At 32.2% G+C, this 16,619-nt stretch overlaps 1 protein-coding gene across 5 annotated transcripts in view; it reads right to left on the reverse strand.

The window, feature by feature from the left end:
• Positions 1 to 7,315: 7,315 nt before the first annotated feature.
• The window catches only part of Eip75B (Ecdysone-induced protein 75B), a 139,181-nt gene continuing 129,877 nt past the window's right edge, over positions 7,316 to 16,619 (reverse strand). For 4 of the 5 annotated variants that reach the window (XM_074116155.1, XM_074116158.1, XM_074116157.1 and 1 more), the window contains exons 3-6: positions 16,178 to 16,322; positions 11,405 to 11,646; positions 10,919 to 11,312; positions 7,316 to 10,831 (exon numbers count right to left, since the gene is read on the reverse strand). In XM_074116155.1, coding sequence (XP_073972256.1) covers positions 9,573 to 10,831; positions 10,919 to 11,312; positions 11,405 to 11,646; positions 16,178 to 16,322 — 2,040 coding nt within the window. In that variant the 3' untranslated portion in view covers positions 7,316 to 9,572. Of the gene's footprint in view, positions 10,832 to 10,918; positions 11,313 to 11,404; positions 11,647 to 12,209; positions 12,645 to 16,177; positions 16,323 to 16,619 lie in introns of those variants that run through there. The other variant, XM_074116159.1, reaches the window with a different exon arrangement.

The following is a 16,619-nucleotide window of genomic DNA, read 5'->3' on the forward strand; positions in this document are numbered from 1 at the left end:
ATCCATATATTTATACACCTGTGAAAACTGTTTTTCTTCAGTACGATTCCAGTAATGCAGGAGGGTAGATCGCTTTGTCGCTCCTCTCTCCAAATAAACCTAGTCTAGTGCTACATCTCTATCTTGAAGGTATCACACACAGTGTATGCGTCTGTCTAGTCTAACATCTTTTTCATACATTGTAACGAAGTAACTATTAAAAATATTCGCCCCACCCTCCCACCCGGCAAACTTCACTTACTTATATAGCCTGGATGTACTATTGCACACTCGACAAGGAAGATTCTTTTTTGCATTATTCTCCAAAGAAAACAAATTATTTCTGCTCACTTCCGGTATCATTAAAGAACACTTAACTAATACCATCTAATTCACATAATGCCTTCTTAAAAAAACACATAGTAAAAGAGTAATTAAAAGAAACATAGAAAATTATTAACTAATCAACATTAGTTCATTCTGCCTCTCCCAAGAAGCGCTACAATCACTGTTTTTACAAGCATTTTTCAAAAACCATTCTCCTTTTATCTCAAAACCCTAAATGGTAAGTTAGTTCAAAGATTCGCCACGAGGTAGCACTAAACATCCATATATTTATACACCTGTGAAAACTGTTTTTTTTCAGTACGATTCCAGTAATGCAGGAGGGTAGATCGCTTTGTCGCTCGTCTCTCCAAATAAACCTAGTCTAGTGCTACATCTCTATCTTGAAGGTATCACACACAGTGTATGCGTCTGTCTAGTCTAACATCTTTTTCATACATTGTAACGAAGTAACTATTAAAAATATTCGCCCCACCCTCCCACCCAGCAAACTTCACTTACTTATATAGCCTGGATGTACTATTGCACACTCGACAAGGAAGATTCTTTTTTGCATTATTCTCCAAAGAAAACAAATTATTTCTGCTCACTTCCGGTATCATTAAAGAACACTTAACTAATACCATCTAATTCACATAATGCCTTCTTAAAAAAACACATAGTAAAAGAGTAATTAAAAGAAACATAGAAAATTATTAACTAATCAACATTAGTTCATTCTGCCTCTCCCAAGAAGCGCTACAATCACTGTTTTTACAAGCATTTTTCAAAAACCATTCTCCTTTTATCTCAAAACCCTAAATGGTAAGTTAGTTCAAAGATTCGCCACGAGGTAGCACTAAACATCCATATATTTATACACCTGTGAAAACTGTTTTTCTTCAGTACGATTCCAGTAATGCAGGAGGGTAGATCGCTTTGTCGCTCGTCTCTCCAAATAAACCTAGTCTAGTGCTACATCTCTATCTTGAAGGTATCACACACAGTGTATGCGTCTGTCTAGTCTAACATCTTTTTCATACATTGTAACGAAGTAACTATTAAAAATATTCGCCCCACCCTCCCATCCGGCAAACTTCACTTACTTATATAGCCTGGATCTACTATTGCACACTCGACAAGGAAGATTCTTTTTTGCATTATTCTCCAAAGAAAACAAATTATTTCTGCTCACTTCCGGTATCATTAAAGAACACTTAACTAATACCATCTAATTCACATAATGCCTTCTTAAAAAAACACATAGTAAAAGAGTAATTAAAAGAAACATAGAAAATTATTAACTAATCAACATTAGTTCATTCTGCCTCTCCCAAGAAGCGCTACAATCACTGTTTTTACAAGCATTTTTCAAAAACCATTCTCCTTTTATCTCAAAACCCTAAATGGTAAGTTAGTTCAAAGATTCGCCACGAGGTAGCACTAAATATCCATATATTTATACACCTGTGAAAACTGGTTTTCTTCAGTACGATTCCAGTAATGCAGGAGGGTAGATCGCTTTGTCGCTCCTCTCTCCAAATAAACCTAGTCTAGTGCTACATCTCTATCTTGAAGGTATCACACACAGTGTATGCGTCTGTCTAGTCTAACATCTTTTTCATACATTGTAACGAAGTAACTATTAAAAATATTCGCCCCACCCTCCCACCCGGCAAACTTCACTTACTTATATAGCCTGGATCTACTATTGCACACTCGACAAGGAAGATTCTTTTTTGCATTATTCTCCAAAGAAAACAAATTATTTCTGCTCACTTCCGGTATCATTAATGAACACTTAACTAATACCATCTAATTCACATAATGCCTTCTTAAAAAAACACATAGTAAAAGAGTAATTAAAAGAAACATAGAAAATTATTAACTAATCAACATTAGTTCATTCTGCCTCTCCCAAGAAGCGCTACAATCACTGTTTTTACAAGCATTTTTCAAAAACCATTCTCCTTTTATCTCAAAACCCTAAATGGTAAGTTAGTTCAAAGATTCGCCACGAGGTAGCACTAAACATCCATATATTTATACACCTGTGAAAACTGTTTTTCTTCAGTACGATTCCAGTAATGCAGGAGGGTAGATCGCTTTGTCGCTCCTCTCTCCAAATAAACCTAGTCTAGTGCTACATCTCTATCTTGAAGGTATCACACACAGTGTATGCGTCTGTCTAGTCTAACATCTTTTTCATACATTGTAACGAAGTAACTATTAAAAATATTCGCCCCACCCTCCCACCCGGCAAACTTCACTTACTTATATAGCCTGGATGTACTATTGCACACTCGACAAGGAAGATTCTTTTTTGCATTATTCTCCAAAGAAAACAAATTATTTCTGCTCACTTCCGGTATCATTAAAGAACACTTAACTAATCCCATCTAATTGACATAATACCTTCTTAAAAAAACACAAAGTAAAAGAGTAATTAAAAGAAACATAGAAAATTATTAACTAATCAACATTAGTTCATTCTGCCTCTCCCAAGAAGCGCTACAATCACTGTTTTTACAAGCATTTTTCAAAAACCATTCTCCTTTTATCTCAAAACCTTAAATGGTAAGTTAGTTCAAAGATTCGCCACGAGGTAGCACTAAATATCCATATATTTATACACCTGTGAAAACTGGTTTTCTTCAGTACGATTCCAGTAATGCAGGAGGGTAGATCGCTTTGTCGCTCCTCTCTCCAAATAAACCTAGTCTAGTGCTACATCTCTATCTTGAAGGTATCACACACAGTGTATGCGTCTGTCTAGTCTAACATCTTTTTCATACATTGTAACGAAGTAACTATTAAAAATATTCGCCCCACCCTCCCACCCGGCAAACTTCACTTACTTATATAGCCTGGATCTACTATTGCACACTCGACAAGGAAGATTCTTTTTTGCATTATTCTCCAAAGAAAACAAATTATTTCTGCTCACTTCCGGTATCATTAATGAACACTTAACTAATACCATCTAATTCACATAATGCCTTCTTAAAAAAACACATAGTAAAAGAGTAATTAAAAGAAACATAGAAAATTATTAACTAATCAACATTAGTTCATTCTGCCTCTCCCAAGAAGCGCTACAATCACTGTTTTTACAAGCATTTTTCAAAAACCATTCTCCTTTTATCTCAAAACCCTAAATGGTAAGTTAGTTCAAAGATTCGCCACGAGGTAGCACTAAACATCCATATATTTATACACCTGTGAAAACTGTTTTTCTTCAGTACGATTCCAGTAATGCAGGAGGGTAGATCGCTTTGTCGCTCCTCTCTCCAAATAAACCTAGTCTAGTGCTACATCTCTATCTTGAAGGTATCACACACAGTGTATGCGTCTGTCTAGTCTAACATCTTTTTCATACATTGTAACGAAGTAACTATTAAAAATATTCGCCCCACCCTCCCACCCGGCAAACTTCACTTACTTATATAGCCTGGATGTACTATTGCACACTCGACAAGGAAGATTCTTTTTTGCATTATTCTCCAAAGAAAACAAATTATTTCTGCTCACTTCCGGTATCATTAAAGAACACTTAACTAATACCATCTAATTCACATAATGCCTTCTTAAAAAAACACATAGTAAAAGAGTAATTAAAAGAAACATAGAAAATTATTAACTAATCAACATTAGTTCATTCTGCCTCTCCCAAGAAGCGCTACAATCACTGTTTTTACAAGCATTTTTCAAAAACCATTCTCCTTTTATCTCAAAACCCTAAATGGTAAGTTAGTTCAAAGATTCGCCACGAGGTAGCACTAAACATCCATATATTTATACACCTGTGAAAACTGTTTTTTTTCAGTACGATTCCAGTAATGCAGGAGGGTAGATCGCTTTGTCGCTCGTCTCTCCAAATAAACCTAGTCTAGTGCTACATCTCTATCTTGAAGGTATCACACACAGTGTATGCGTCTGTCTAGTCTAACATCTTTTTCATACATTGTAACGAAGTAACTATTAAAAATATTCACCCCACCCTCCCACCCAGCAAACTTCACTTACTTATATAGCCTGGATCTACTATTGCACACTCGACAAGGAAGATTCTTTTTTGCATTATTCTCCAAAGAAAACAAATTATTTCTGCTCACTTCCGGTATCATTAAAGAACACTTAACTAATACCATCTAATTCACATAATGCCTTCTTAAAAAAACACATAGTAAAAGAGTAATTAAAAGAAACATAGAAAATTATTAACTAATCAACATTAGTTCATTCTGCCTCTCCCAAGAAGCGCTACAATCACTGTTTTTACAAGCATTTTTCAAAAACCATTCTCCTTTTATCTCAAAACCCTAAATGGTAAGTTAGTTCAAAGATTCGCCACGAGGTAGCACTAAACATCCATATATTTATACACCTGTGAAAACTGTTTTTCTTCAGTACGATTCCAGTAATGCAGGAGGGTAGATCGCTTTGTCGCTCGTCTCTCCAAATAAACCTAGTCTAGTGCTACATCTCTATCTTGAAGGTATCACACACAGTGTATGCGTCTGTCTAGTCTAACATCTTTTTCATACATTGTAACGAAGTAACTATTAAAAATATTCGCCCCACCCTCCCATCCGGCAAACTTCACTTACTTATATAGCCTGGATCTACTATTGCACACTCGACAAGGAAGATTCTTTTTTGCATTATTCTCCAAAGAAAACAAATTATTTCTGCTCACTTCCGGTATCATTAAAGAACACTTAACTAATACCATCTAATTCACATAATGCCTTCTTAAAAAAACACATAGTAAAAGAGTAATTAAAAGAAACATAGAAAATTATTAACTAATCAACATTAGTTCATTCTGCCTCTCCCAAGAAGCGCTACAATCACTGTTTTTACAAGCATTTTTCAAAAACCATTCTCCTTTTATCTCAAAACCCTAAATGGTAAGTTAGTTCAAAGATTCGCCACGAGGTAGCACTAAATATCCATATATTTATACACCTGTGAAAACTGGTTTTCTTCAGTACGATTCCAGTAATGCAGGAGGGTAGATCGCTTTGTCGCTCCTCTCTCCAAATAAACCTAGTCTAGTGCTACATCTCTATCTTGAAGGTATCACACACAGTGTATGCGTCTGTCTAGTCTAACATCTTTTTCATACATTGTAACGAAGTAACTATTAAAAATATTCGCCCCACCCTCCCACCCGGCAAACTTCACTTACTTATATAGCCTGGATCTACTATTGCACACTCGACAAGGAAGATTCTTTTTTGCATTATTCTCCAAAGAAAACAAATTATTTCTGCTCACTTCCGGTATCATTAAAGAACACTTAACTAATACCATCTAATTCACATAATGCCTTCTTAAAAAAACACATAGTAAAACAGTAATTAAAAGAAACATAGAAAATTATTAACTAATCAACATTAGTTCATTCTGCCTCTCCCAAGAAGCGCTACAATCACTGTTTTTACAAGCATTTTTCAAAAACCATTCTCCTTTTATCTCAAAACCCTAAATGGTAAGTTAGTTCAAAGATTCGCCACGAGGTAGCACTAAACATCCATATATTTATACACCTGTGAAAATTGTTTTTCTTCAGTACGATTCCAGTAATGCAGGAGGGTAGATCGCTTTGTCGCTCGTCTCTCCAAATAAACCTAGTCTAGTGCTACATCTCTATCTTGAAGGTATCACACACAGTGTATGCGTCTGTCTAGTCTAACATCTTTTTCATACATTGTAACGAAGTAACTATTAAAAATATTCGCCCCACCCTCCCACCCGGCAAACTTCACTTACTTATATAGCCTGGATCTACTATTGCACACTCGACAAGGAAGATTCTTTTTTGCATTATTCTCCAAAGAAAACAAATTATTTCTGCTCACTTCCGGTATCATTAAAGAACACTTAACTAATACCATCTAATTCACATAATGCCTTCTTAAAAAAACACATAGTAAAACAGTAATTAAAAGAAACATAGAAAATTATTAACTAATCAACATTAGTTCATTCTGCCTCTCCCAAGAAGCGCTACAATCACTGTTTTTACAAGCATTTTTCAAAAACCATTCTCCTTTTATCTCAAAACCCTAAATGGTAAGTTAGTTCAAAGATTCGCCACGAGGTAGCACTAAACATCCATATATTTATACACCTGTGAAAACTGTTTTTCTTCAGTACGATTCCAGTAATGCAGGAGGGTAGATCGCTTTGTCGCTCGTCTCTCCAAATAAACCTAGTCTAGTGCTACATCTCTATCTTGAATGTATCACACACAGTGTATGCGTCTGTCTAGTCTAACATCTTTTTCATACATTGTAACGAAGTAACTATTAAAAATATTCGCCCCACCCTCCCACCCGGCAAACTTCACTTACTTATATAGCCTGGATCTACTATTGCACACTCGACAAGGAAGATTCTTTTTTGCATTATTCTCCAAAGAAAACAAATTATTTCTGCTCACTTCCGGTATCATTAAAGAACACTTAACTAATACCATCTAATTCACATAATTGTTTGAGGTAAAAGCGATCTGATTTGTGTAAATTTGATTTTTTATTATAAGTTTTGGTTTTGGGTTTTTAAATAAGAACAATTGGTTTTTTTTTTTTTTAAATATTTTTACTCCAGACATATTAGTTATTTTCACTATTATCTGACTGTCTCAAACAAAAAACTTTAGGGACTAAAAAAAAAAATTTGAAAATAAAATAATAATTAATTAACAAATGATATATTACAAAAACATTTATACTAATACACTCACACGTACACTTGTTCTCCTTGTTTTTTAGTTTTAATAAATTTCCACAAAAATATACACATTTTAAAAGAAATTTTTATTCTTATTTTATTTTCTCTCTCCTTCTCTCACTCCTTCTCTTTCTAAATAATCATAACTCTGACTTTTATCACTGGGCTTTTTTAAATATTTAGGTGTTCAGGTATATAGGAAAGCGCAGTTCAAATAATCTTGGCTTAATTTTGAAAATGTATTTTTCTGTTGTGAAAAAAAAGTCATATATTATATTAAATAAATTTTATTATTTTTATTTTGATAGGACGACAATCAGATTATATATTATATTGTATTCATATTTATACTTCTTTTATATATATATACGAATTTATATATATATATATAAATATGCAATAGGAAGCCACGCCCAATTATTTTCATTTATGTTTTTACATTAAATATTATTATTATTATAATACTTAGCGAAATATTCATTATTTATATATGTTCAATATTTACAAATATATAACACAAAAAAATAACTTTGGAGTTTGTTTTTTTCTTTACTTTTATTATTAGGTTTATTAAAAGTTATATGATAAAATCTATATATGCACTTCTTTTTTTATACGTTATATGTATATATTGTTTTTTTCGAAATTCCTGTTACAACTAGTCATTTTTTGTATATTAAAAATATATATATATATGAAAACATCTTGAAAGTTTTGTTATTTACAGCTTAATTTTTTTTATTTTTTTTTATTTTAAGTCAAGGTGGGTCATACAACAGTTATTTTTTTGTTTTAAATAATTATTGTAGGAACTGTATTTTTTATTGTAATATGAGTAAATGAAAATGGGTAAACTAAAAATATTAATGATGATTTTCTGTTAGGATGATAAAGTTGCTCAAATACATGATATTCAAATATAGGGGGAAAAAAAAAAATATATTTAAAAACTGAAAATATGATTAAGTGGGCGTGTCTTCCTTTTTTTTAACAAAAAAAAAAATATTTTTCACAATGAAAATTCTTTCAGTCTCAACTCTTTATTTTTATATTTTATTTATAACTTGATTTCAAAATGTTTGAATTTTTTTTTAATATTTTCTTGATTTAACAAATAATTCTTAATAATTATAAATATTTACAATATTATTATTTTAAAAAGGACAGATACAATAATTTTAATTTTCTTTTCCAATAAAATGATATAGGTGATTTTTTTTTTTTTTTTTTTAAGAAGTTTCTTAGTAATTATTATTATTATTTTGAGACTAAAAAGTACGTTTTTTTTTTATTTTTTGGACACACACAAATTTTAACAAAAAAAAAATGAAGAAAAAAGTGAACCTTAAAAAATTTTTTTTTTATGAAAAGCCCCACTAAAAATATATATCACATACACAATTAAAAATAATTTTCCGGTTTAATTAAACAAATACAATCATAAATGGATGTATTTTAATTTAAATAAGGAGTTAGGAAATTAGATTTTTCTTCAATTTTTTTTTTTAAATAAATTTCAATTTAAATTCAATTTGATGTTTTTATTTTTGCAATATTAATTCAAATTTTTCTTTCTCCTAATGCTGAACAGAAGAATAAACAAACAGTTTCAAATTATTCTTTAAAAGAATAAGAAGGAAGTGCTTTCTAGAAACAAGTCACGAGAGTATGAGAAATCAGCATTATTTAATATTAATCGTTTATAGATGTAAAAAAAGGGGGAATGTGGCAATCTATATTCAATTTTGTGTGCTTTATTTGAAATATTTGTACAGGATGCGTTAAGAGAAAGCTTTTCTTTCTTTTTTTCCACACCAAATTATCATAAATAATTTTTCCATATTTTTCGTGAAAATTAGGCCTTTCTAAAAGATGTCAGAAAAAAAAATTAAAATGAATGAAAAATATTCTCCTTAAAAAAAAAAAAAAAAAAGAAAAAATGTGAACATTGCCGAGGCAAAATGTAATGATTTATCCCTATGTTTATTAAAATTAATATGGTAATTGAAAAATATAATTAAATTTGATAAAATATTTTAAGGAAGGTGGCACCTTTAGAATTAATTATTTAATAATTAATTTTTAATTAAAATTAAAAATAAAATTTGTTTCTTCAAAACATTTTTTAGAAACAAAAAAAAATCGAAAAATTCTTTACAAAATAAAAAATTTACAGTTTTAAAACACTCTCATTTATTTATTTATTTTTCCAAAAAGAGTTGTTTATTTTTTATACTTCAGTCCTATATACACATCAAAATAACACGAGTTTTTACACAAAAAGATTTATATATATATTTTTTTTGTTTTGACAAAAGGGGGAGGGGATTTCTGGGGGAGATTATCTATTTACAAAAAGACTGGTAGAGATCACATGCCGCGGTTTTGATTTGTACCACATTGCCACACTTTGGGCTTTGTACTAATTCTCAAAACAAAAAAAAGTTTGTATTTTTTAATAATTAAATAAAATTAAAAAATATTTTTCCTTTTTTTTGTAAACAAAAAATAGAATAAAAAAAAATAACTCAAGCTTCAAGTGATAACGCCTTTGGTCTTGGCGATGGTGGGGGTGTCTTTTTGGAAAGATTGAGCGGTTGGGTACCGACCTGCAATTCGACCAGACTAGTGGACGAGGGGCAAGGTGACGTGGCTGGGCTGTTGCCATGGTGATGGTGGTAGAGGACCGGCGATGCACCAGTGCTGCCACCAGTAGAATTGCTCACGATCACATATGCACCTCGGTTTGGCGTGCTTGTGGTTATCACGGATTGTTGATGGACTGTTTGATGTGGCTGTTGTTGATGTGGCTGTTGTTGCTGTTGCTGCTGCTGGTGATGCTGTTGTTGCCCAGTTGACCAAGCGCAAGCTTCTCCGCGCATTATATAATTATGTATAATATCCGTTCGTTTCATCTGTTCCGCGGTCATCCTTGGCCCCTCCATCAAGGATTTAGCTAGCGTTGAATGTGTACTCGACAATGTGGACGTACTTGTTGTATTGTCCGGTTCAATTTCACTTCCGCATTCTTTACGTAACGCTCGGAACTTTTTGTGCGGCTTATACGCTTCATCCATCAAGGAGTTTGTATCATATAAAGGTGGCGCTTGCAATACCCGTTTCAATACTGGCATATCTTCTATCTGATGCTGTTCTTCCTTATCTTCCACCGAAGATCTTGGACTGCTGCACACTGAGGTCGGTGCACTACTCGTCAGTTTGTCCACTTTTTCCGTACCGCTTTCAATACCACTGTCACTAGGTGAATCCAGTTTTCTAAATGTCCTGTGTATAATTATTGGCTTAATATCTTTATTATCATCATTGATTGTCCTATTATGCCTTACCGGACATCCGCCAGCCAAGGTGGCCGCCAACAAGGGTGCTGAAGCCGCGTGACTACTAGTGTGGTATTCCACTTCACCGGAACACATTGATTCAGTGCTGGATACTGAACCTAGCGGACTTTTTACTTCTTCCATGGCCACATCTGAACTGGATGACCATGTACTGCCGCCGGGACTTTTACTTTCCTCATGTTCGCCGACCATATTGCCCCACATTTGATGATTTTGTTCGGCTAGATGTTGTTGTTCAGTCATCTTGAAAGCTAACAGTTTCTCACTGTGCAGTGTGTTCAACGTTCTTAGGTCGGGGATTTTCTTCATCAACTCTTGGGCCAAATTTGGTTGATTCGGATGATTTTGCGACATCATCAGCTGTAAGCCGGCTTTCAATTTGTTCTGCATTCTTTCTATTAGTTCGGTGTTTCTTAGGCCGGGACGATCTGCACAGAAACAATTATGATTAGCTTAGATTGAAAACAATAGAAATAATTAAAAATCAAAAAGTTTAATAAATAGAAGATACTCACCAGGCGCAATCACAACTATGGAGCTAAAGAGACCAATCTCCGGATCTGTCAGCCTCAGATTGTTCAATCTTTCCGCAAAATCAAACATGGAATCCATCAAGAATCTAGCATTTGATCCACTATGTATTGACTCCCTCTTCAGTACTTGTCCATTCAAACAGATCATACTATTGTTCTGCGTGTCAAACATACAAGCCAGCCGGACAAGTAATACTTCAAAGACGCCCGCTTTCAAAAGTGTAACTTGATCATCTTGGGAAAGAAGTCCAAAACCGGGTATCCTTTTAGCAAACTCCACAACACCTCTGATGGCTGGTGAAAACCTTTTGGAGAAATCTTGCAGTAGTTCTTGTTGACCGGTCAGGGGTTGTGGATTCGGATTCAATGGGCATGCCTGTAGACAGTAAAAGAGGATTTGGTTAGAGTTTTGGTGATTTTATTGTTGTTTTAATATTAATTCATTCAGGGAAGAAGAGTACTACTAACCAAAGTTGGCGGTGATGCGGTGAAGGAAGGCTGTTCCCTGGCCCTAATTATCATGGGCTCTACTTTTTCCCTAGTGTATTCACAGGTATCTAGATGAGCCCTAATCACAGTTCTAAGTAAACGTTGATCATCTTCAAGTTCTGCGGCCAAAGCTTTTTCCTGGCACTTGGAATTAGTACTTTGCTGCATGGCCGCTAATATTCTAGCTTTTTCACGTTTTGGCACACGACCAAACCTGACCGCTGTAACAAATTAAATACAAAAAAAAATTAAAAAAAAGATACCGTCTCAAAAAAAGAACCCAACATTTGTACTACAACAATTAAAAATGGAAAGTTGTTAAAAGTAAATAAATAGGTCAACTTTTAAGTATGGAGTGAAGCCGTGTGGAAGCAAAACAATTTTTTTTTTTTTCAAAGTAGGGGGCGGCGCGCAATACAATTTCACTTTCACTTGAGCGTAGTGAAATGAAAGTAGCGTTCCACGGGAGTCACGGCCGGCGAAAGTCACGGCCCAATTTTATTTGAGTACACTCAAATTAGAAAAATTCTCTTAAAAATATTTTATAACAAATTACCAATAATTAGTCATTTTTAAATTAAAAAAATAAAAAAAGAAACAAAAAAAGTGTACACTAAGTCTCTGAAAGTGAAAGTGCCGGGTTCAAAGCTTTGTTTATACTTGTAACTTTTTTTTTTTTTGGACTATTTAATATTGGACTTGTAAAACAAATTGCCTTACATAAACTGACAAACTTAAACAAAAAATAATAATATTAATAACGACAAAATAATTCTCCACATACGTGCATTGTGATAATTGACTACTCCATTCAGTATCCCTTTCAATATGGGTAACTCTTCAGTCATCATGACTAAAATTTTGTTTTATTCACAAAAACTAATAACACAAAAAACTAAATAAAAAAAAAAGAAAAACTTAATCCAGGTACTCGTCTTGATTTTTCTTTTTGGTAAAAATTGGTGGGTTCAAAATTTAAAAAAAAAAAAATTTACACTTTTTTTTAATTTTAAATTGGCACTTAATAAAAAAATAAAATTAGAATTAACAAAACAATAAACAATCACTACTTCACAGTTATATTTTTAGTAGAGGGGGGAGGGAAAATTTTTTTGTGTGTATTCCTCAAGTATTTACGGTATCAGTAGCTGCATATCGTTCTAACGTTTTGCACATGTTCGAGTCTTGTAATAAACTGAAGGCTGTACCTAGTGTGCCTTCTATCTGGGGAAACTGGTGGGGATAGAACTGTTGGCCGCCTCACCCCCCACTCCGCGTTTCAGTAGTAAGCTAGTAGTGGATGGCAATACCCCCACTACTATACACTCCATGCTAGAAGTACGTCACAAGGTGTACCCTTGAACTTGGGAGTGTGCAGAGGCGCGCACACACATATCGACCTATATTTCCCCGCTTCAATACAGAGCTCCTAACGGCCAAGGTCGGCAAGCCAGTATAACTCTCTCATTCCTAATTTTATTATTGTATACATAAAACGCTTTAATTTTTTATTTATTATTTATTTATTTTTATTATTATTACATTTATACTTTATATTATTTATTTTATTAAATAAAATAGCGTATATATTAATTATTTTCCATTTATTTCTTCATTATTTTTATTTATTGTTGCTCAGTTATGTCAACACATGTTGCAATATTTAAATGTTTATCAAAAAGAGAGAGATACGTAAAGAGAAAACAACATCCCGTACGGTTTACGTAATGATGCTTAGATTAAATGAAATGCCTAATTTAGGAAGAATGTAGTTTTTTTTTAAGATTATTTTGTTGTTGTTTATTTTTTTATAAAAGCACGCTTTTCCGATTTCCAATTTTCTTGATTATCTTAGGATTCTAATGTTGAATTCTAGTCTACAAATTTTTATTGACAGAACCTTTTGTATTTATTAGTAATAGGGGCACTCAACTACATTTTTCCAAAGAAATTTTGAAGTCCCTGCGGAAAATCCCTGCCTAATAACAACAAAACGACGAAAAACCTTCATTTTACTGAGAACACACAGTGCCTGTTGAATAAACTGCGAATCATAATTGATGATATCAACAAAACTCACAGGGGTAAACTTTAGAGTATTATCATTGCTCCACAATCATGCTCACTTTTACCGCCCACAATAAGCGCACACAAAATCTTGCCAATACAATGAGAAGAAGACACAATAGAAAGATCATTGCGGTGGGATTTAGTTTTTAGAATTAAAAATTAAACGTCTTATTTGAAGTTTAAAGAAATTGTAAATTCACACTCAATGAAGCAATTAAAAAAAAAATACTAAAAAGTCCGTTAATTTTTTTTGCTCAGAAAAGTTGAAAATGAAAGACACTTTATTAAAATAAAATATAAAAATTTCTGCGTTTTCATAAGGCCATTCAAACTTAATTAAAAAGAGCTCGAAAATTTTAAAAATTAAATTAGAGTAAAACTGAATTTAATTTAAAAAAAAAAGAAAAAAGTTTGATCTTTGTACTAATTATTATAAAACTACCAAAACCAAATAAATAAATAAAAAGAAAAATTAAAAGTAATCAATGAATTCTACCATAGTTCAAAATATTCATGATAGGTAGTGCTAGCGTTGGGAGCGGTTAGTTTATTAAGACCAATTAGTTCTACAAGATTCCGCTAGGTTGTGCTAGCGACCAGGGGCGTTGACTTGTTATGCAGTGCATTCAACTCGTGGAACACTCTCTCTCACTCTAACTTGCTCTCCTAATAACTCCCACCTCCCCATCTTATCTTTTACGACGACCACGTTGCACAAAATATAACACAACTGTATCTATAAAGGAAAAGAATTAAAATAAAACCGTCATAATTTAAAAAACGTTTTGTAAAAAACAGAAATCTTTGATAAAAGAGAATATTAATCATGACAGAACTCAAATCTCGAAGGATGCTTATATTCTTTCAAATTAAGGGATTTTTCTATTTTGTTGTTAAAAGGCATTTCTAGATGTTTTGCTCCGATTGTGAATACAATAGATATTTTTATTTCGTAAGTATCAAATAAATTCAAAGCTTTCATTAAATTTATTATTGTTGTTTATAATTTCATTATTACTTGTTTAAAACTCAATAACAAGTCCATAAAATTGCCTATGCTCACTAACAAGTCCATACAATTGCCTATGCTCACTAACAAGTCCATACAATTGCCTATGCTCACTAACAAGTCCATACAATTGCCTATGCTCAATAACAAGTCCATACAATTGCCTATGCTCACTAACAAGTCCATACAATTGCCTATGCTCAATAACAAGTCCATACAATTGCCTATGCTCAATAACAAGTCCATACAATTGCCTATGTGATTGATGAACAGTTAGTGGATTTGTAGGGGGACTTTTCAATTAAAAAATCGCTAGGGTTCAATCTAAAGAGACTACTGCCACAGCGGAAATGAATTGCAATGCTACTGCCACTATGATTGCAGTTCGTTTTAAGGGCGTTAATTAAAAATAATAATAAGAGGAGTCTTGGAGGCTATGATCTGGTTAACCATCTCAAACTTTTACCATCTCCAGAGGAGCTCACACCGAATCCAAACGAGTTATTTCGTTTTAAACAGCAAAACATGAATATAAATTAATACATTTTTCAGAAAAATAATTCGAAATATTTGAAAATTTTTAGTCATTTTGCTTCCACAAAAGTGCTAACTTTTTTTTTTTTTTTTTTTAAGTTTTTGAGTTGCTTTAACGCTCTAGATTTAGACAAAGACAAGAGATAGATACACAAAGAAACGTATTATTATTTCTAATAAAGAATTAAAATAATAAATAAAAAACAAAGCTCAAAAGTTCTGGTCAAAATGACCTAATTGGATTAAGTTTTGAAGAAAAAAAATGGAAGAAGCTGTGTTGCGATATCCCATAACCTTTGTCTGTTGCACACGCATTACAAACACACATACACAGATTGCGTAACAGTCTGCACTATGTGGCAGAATCAAAAAATAAAAAATTAAAACTAAATCCAAAAGTTTTATTTTGGTTTTTAATTAAAACATAATTAAAAAAAAAAAAGAATTAAACTCTACATTATTTTGTATGTTATTTTTATTAACAAAATACTGTAGCTAAAAACTAGTATAATACTTTATAGTAAAGTGAATGTGTATAGAATATAGTATGTCTCACAAACACTCAGTTCAGTTGGAGAGGTCAACGAACTGGCTGACCCAGATACTAACACTGTTCACAAACTATATACACATATTTTACTGTAACAAAACACACACAGACACACATTCAAACAAACAAAGACATTATAAAATCTTAACATGGTTATTTCTTTTAACTATTAAAAATAAAATAAAGTAAATAACTTTAAAACAAAATCTTTGTTACAAACTAAAAACTTTTTTGTTCTTTGTTTTTGTAAAAAACAAATTTTAGTTTAATTACTTTTTTTTTTTGTAATTAAAAAGAAAAGATTTAAAAAATTGAGCTTTGGACTTTTTATTTATTAATTTTTGTTTTTACCCTCTTTAAAAATTTTCATAGTTACAACTATTTATAATATTTACAAAACAATTGTAGTTTTGTTTTTTAAATATTTACAATGTTTATACCAAATTTTATGTTTTGTTTTTTAAATATTTTTCACCAAACTTTTGTTTTGTAATTTTTTGTTTTTTGAAAATTTTTAAAAAAGAGAGAAAATATTTAATATAAAAATTTTAAATTCTAAAAAAAAAATAAAAATAAAATTTTCACTCACCATCTCTAGACATTCCAACGGCGATACATTTTTTCAGCCGGCAATATTGACACCTGTTTCTATTGATTCTTAAAATTGAACACTGTTGATTCTTCGTACATGGACGATATTGGATTTTCTGTTGTATACTTCTTCTGAAGAATCCCTGTACAGATAATTGTGTCTTAGTTTCGCACAAGCATCCCATTTCAGAATTGGTTGAATTTTTTTTTCTTTTCTTTTAATTGGATTTTTCTTCCAAAAAATTTTTCTTTCTGTCTCCCACAAAATATAATGAGAAAAAAGTCTGTATCTTTTTTTTGGAGAGAGAGAAATATAAAATAAATCCGAGATTTTTAGAATAAGATTTTCTTCTTAATAGAGTATTATAGTTTTATAAGAGATTGTGAAGAGTGTAGAGCAGGGCTGCTGAGGTTGTGTGTTGATGTAAGAACAACTCAAG

The sequence above is a fragment of the Rhodnius prolixus genome, unplaced genomic scaffold (genome assembly GCF_049639745.1).
Source record: "Rhodnius prolixus isolate KJV_2025 unplaced genomic scaffold, Rpr scaffold_13, whole genome shotgun sequence".
Lineage (NCBI taxonomy): Eukaryota > Metazoa > Arthropoda > Insecta > Hemiptera > Reduviidae > Rhodnius > Rhodnius prolixus.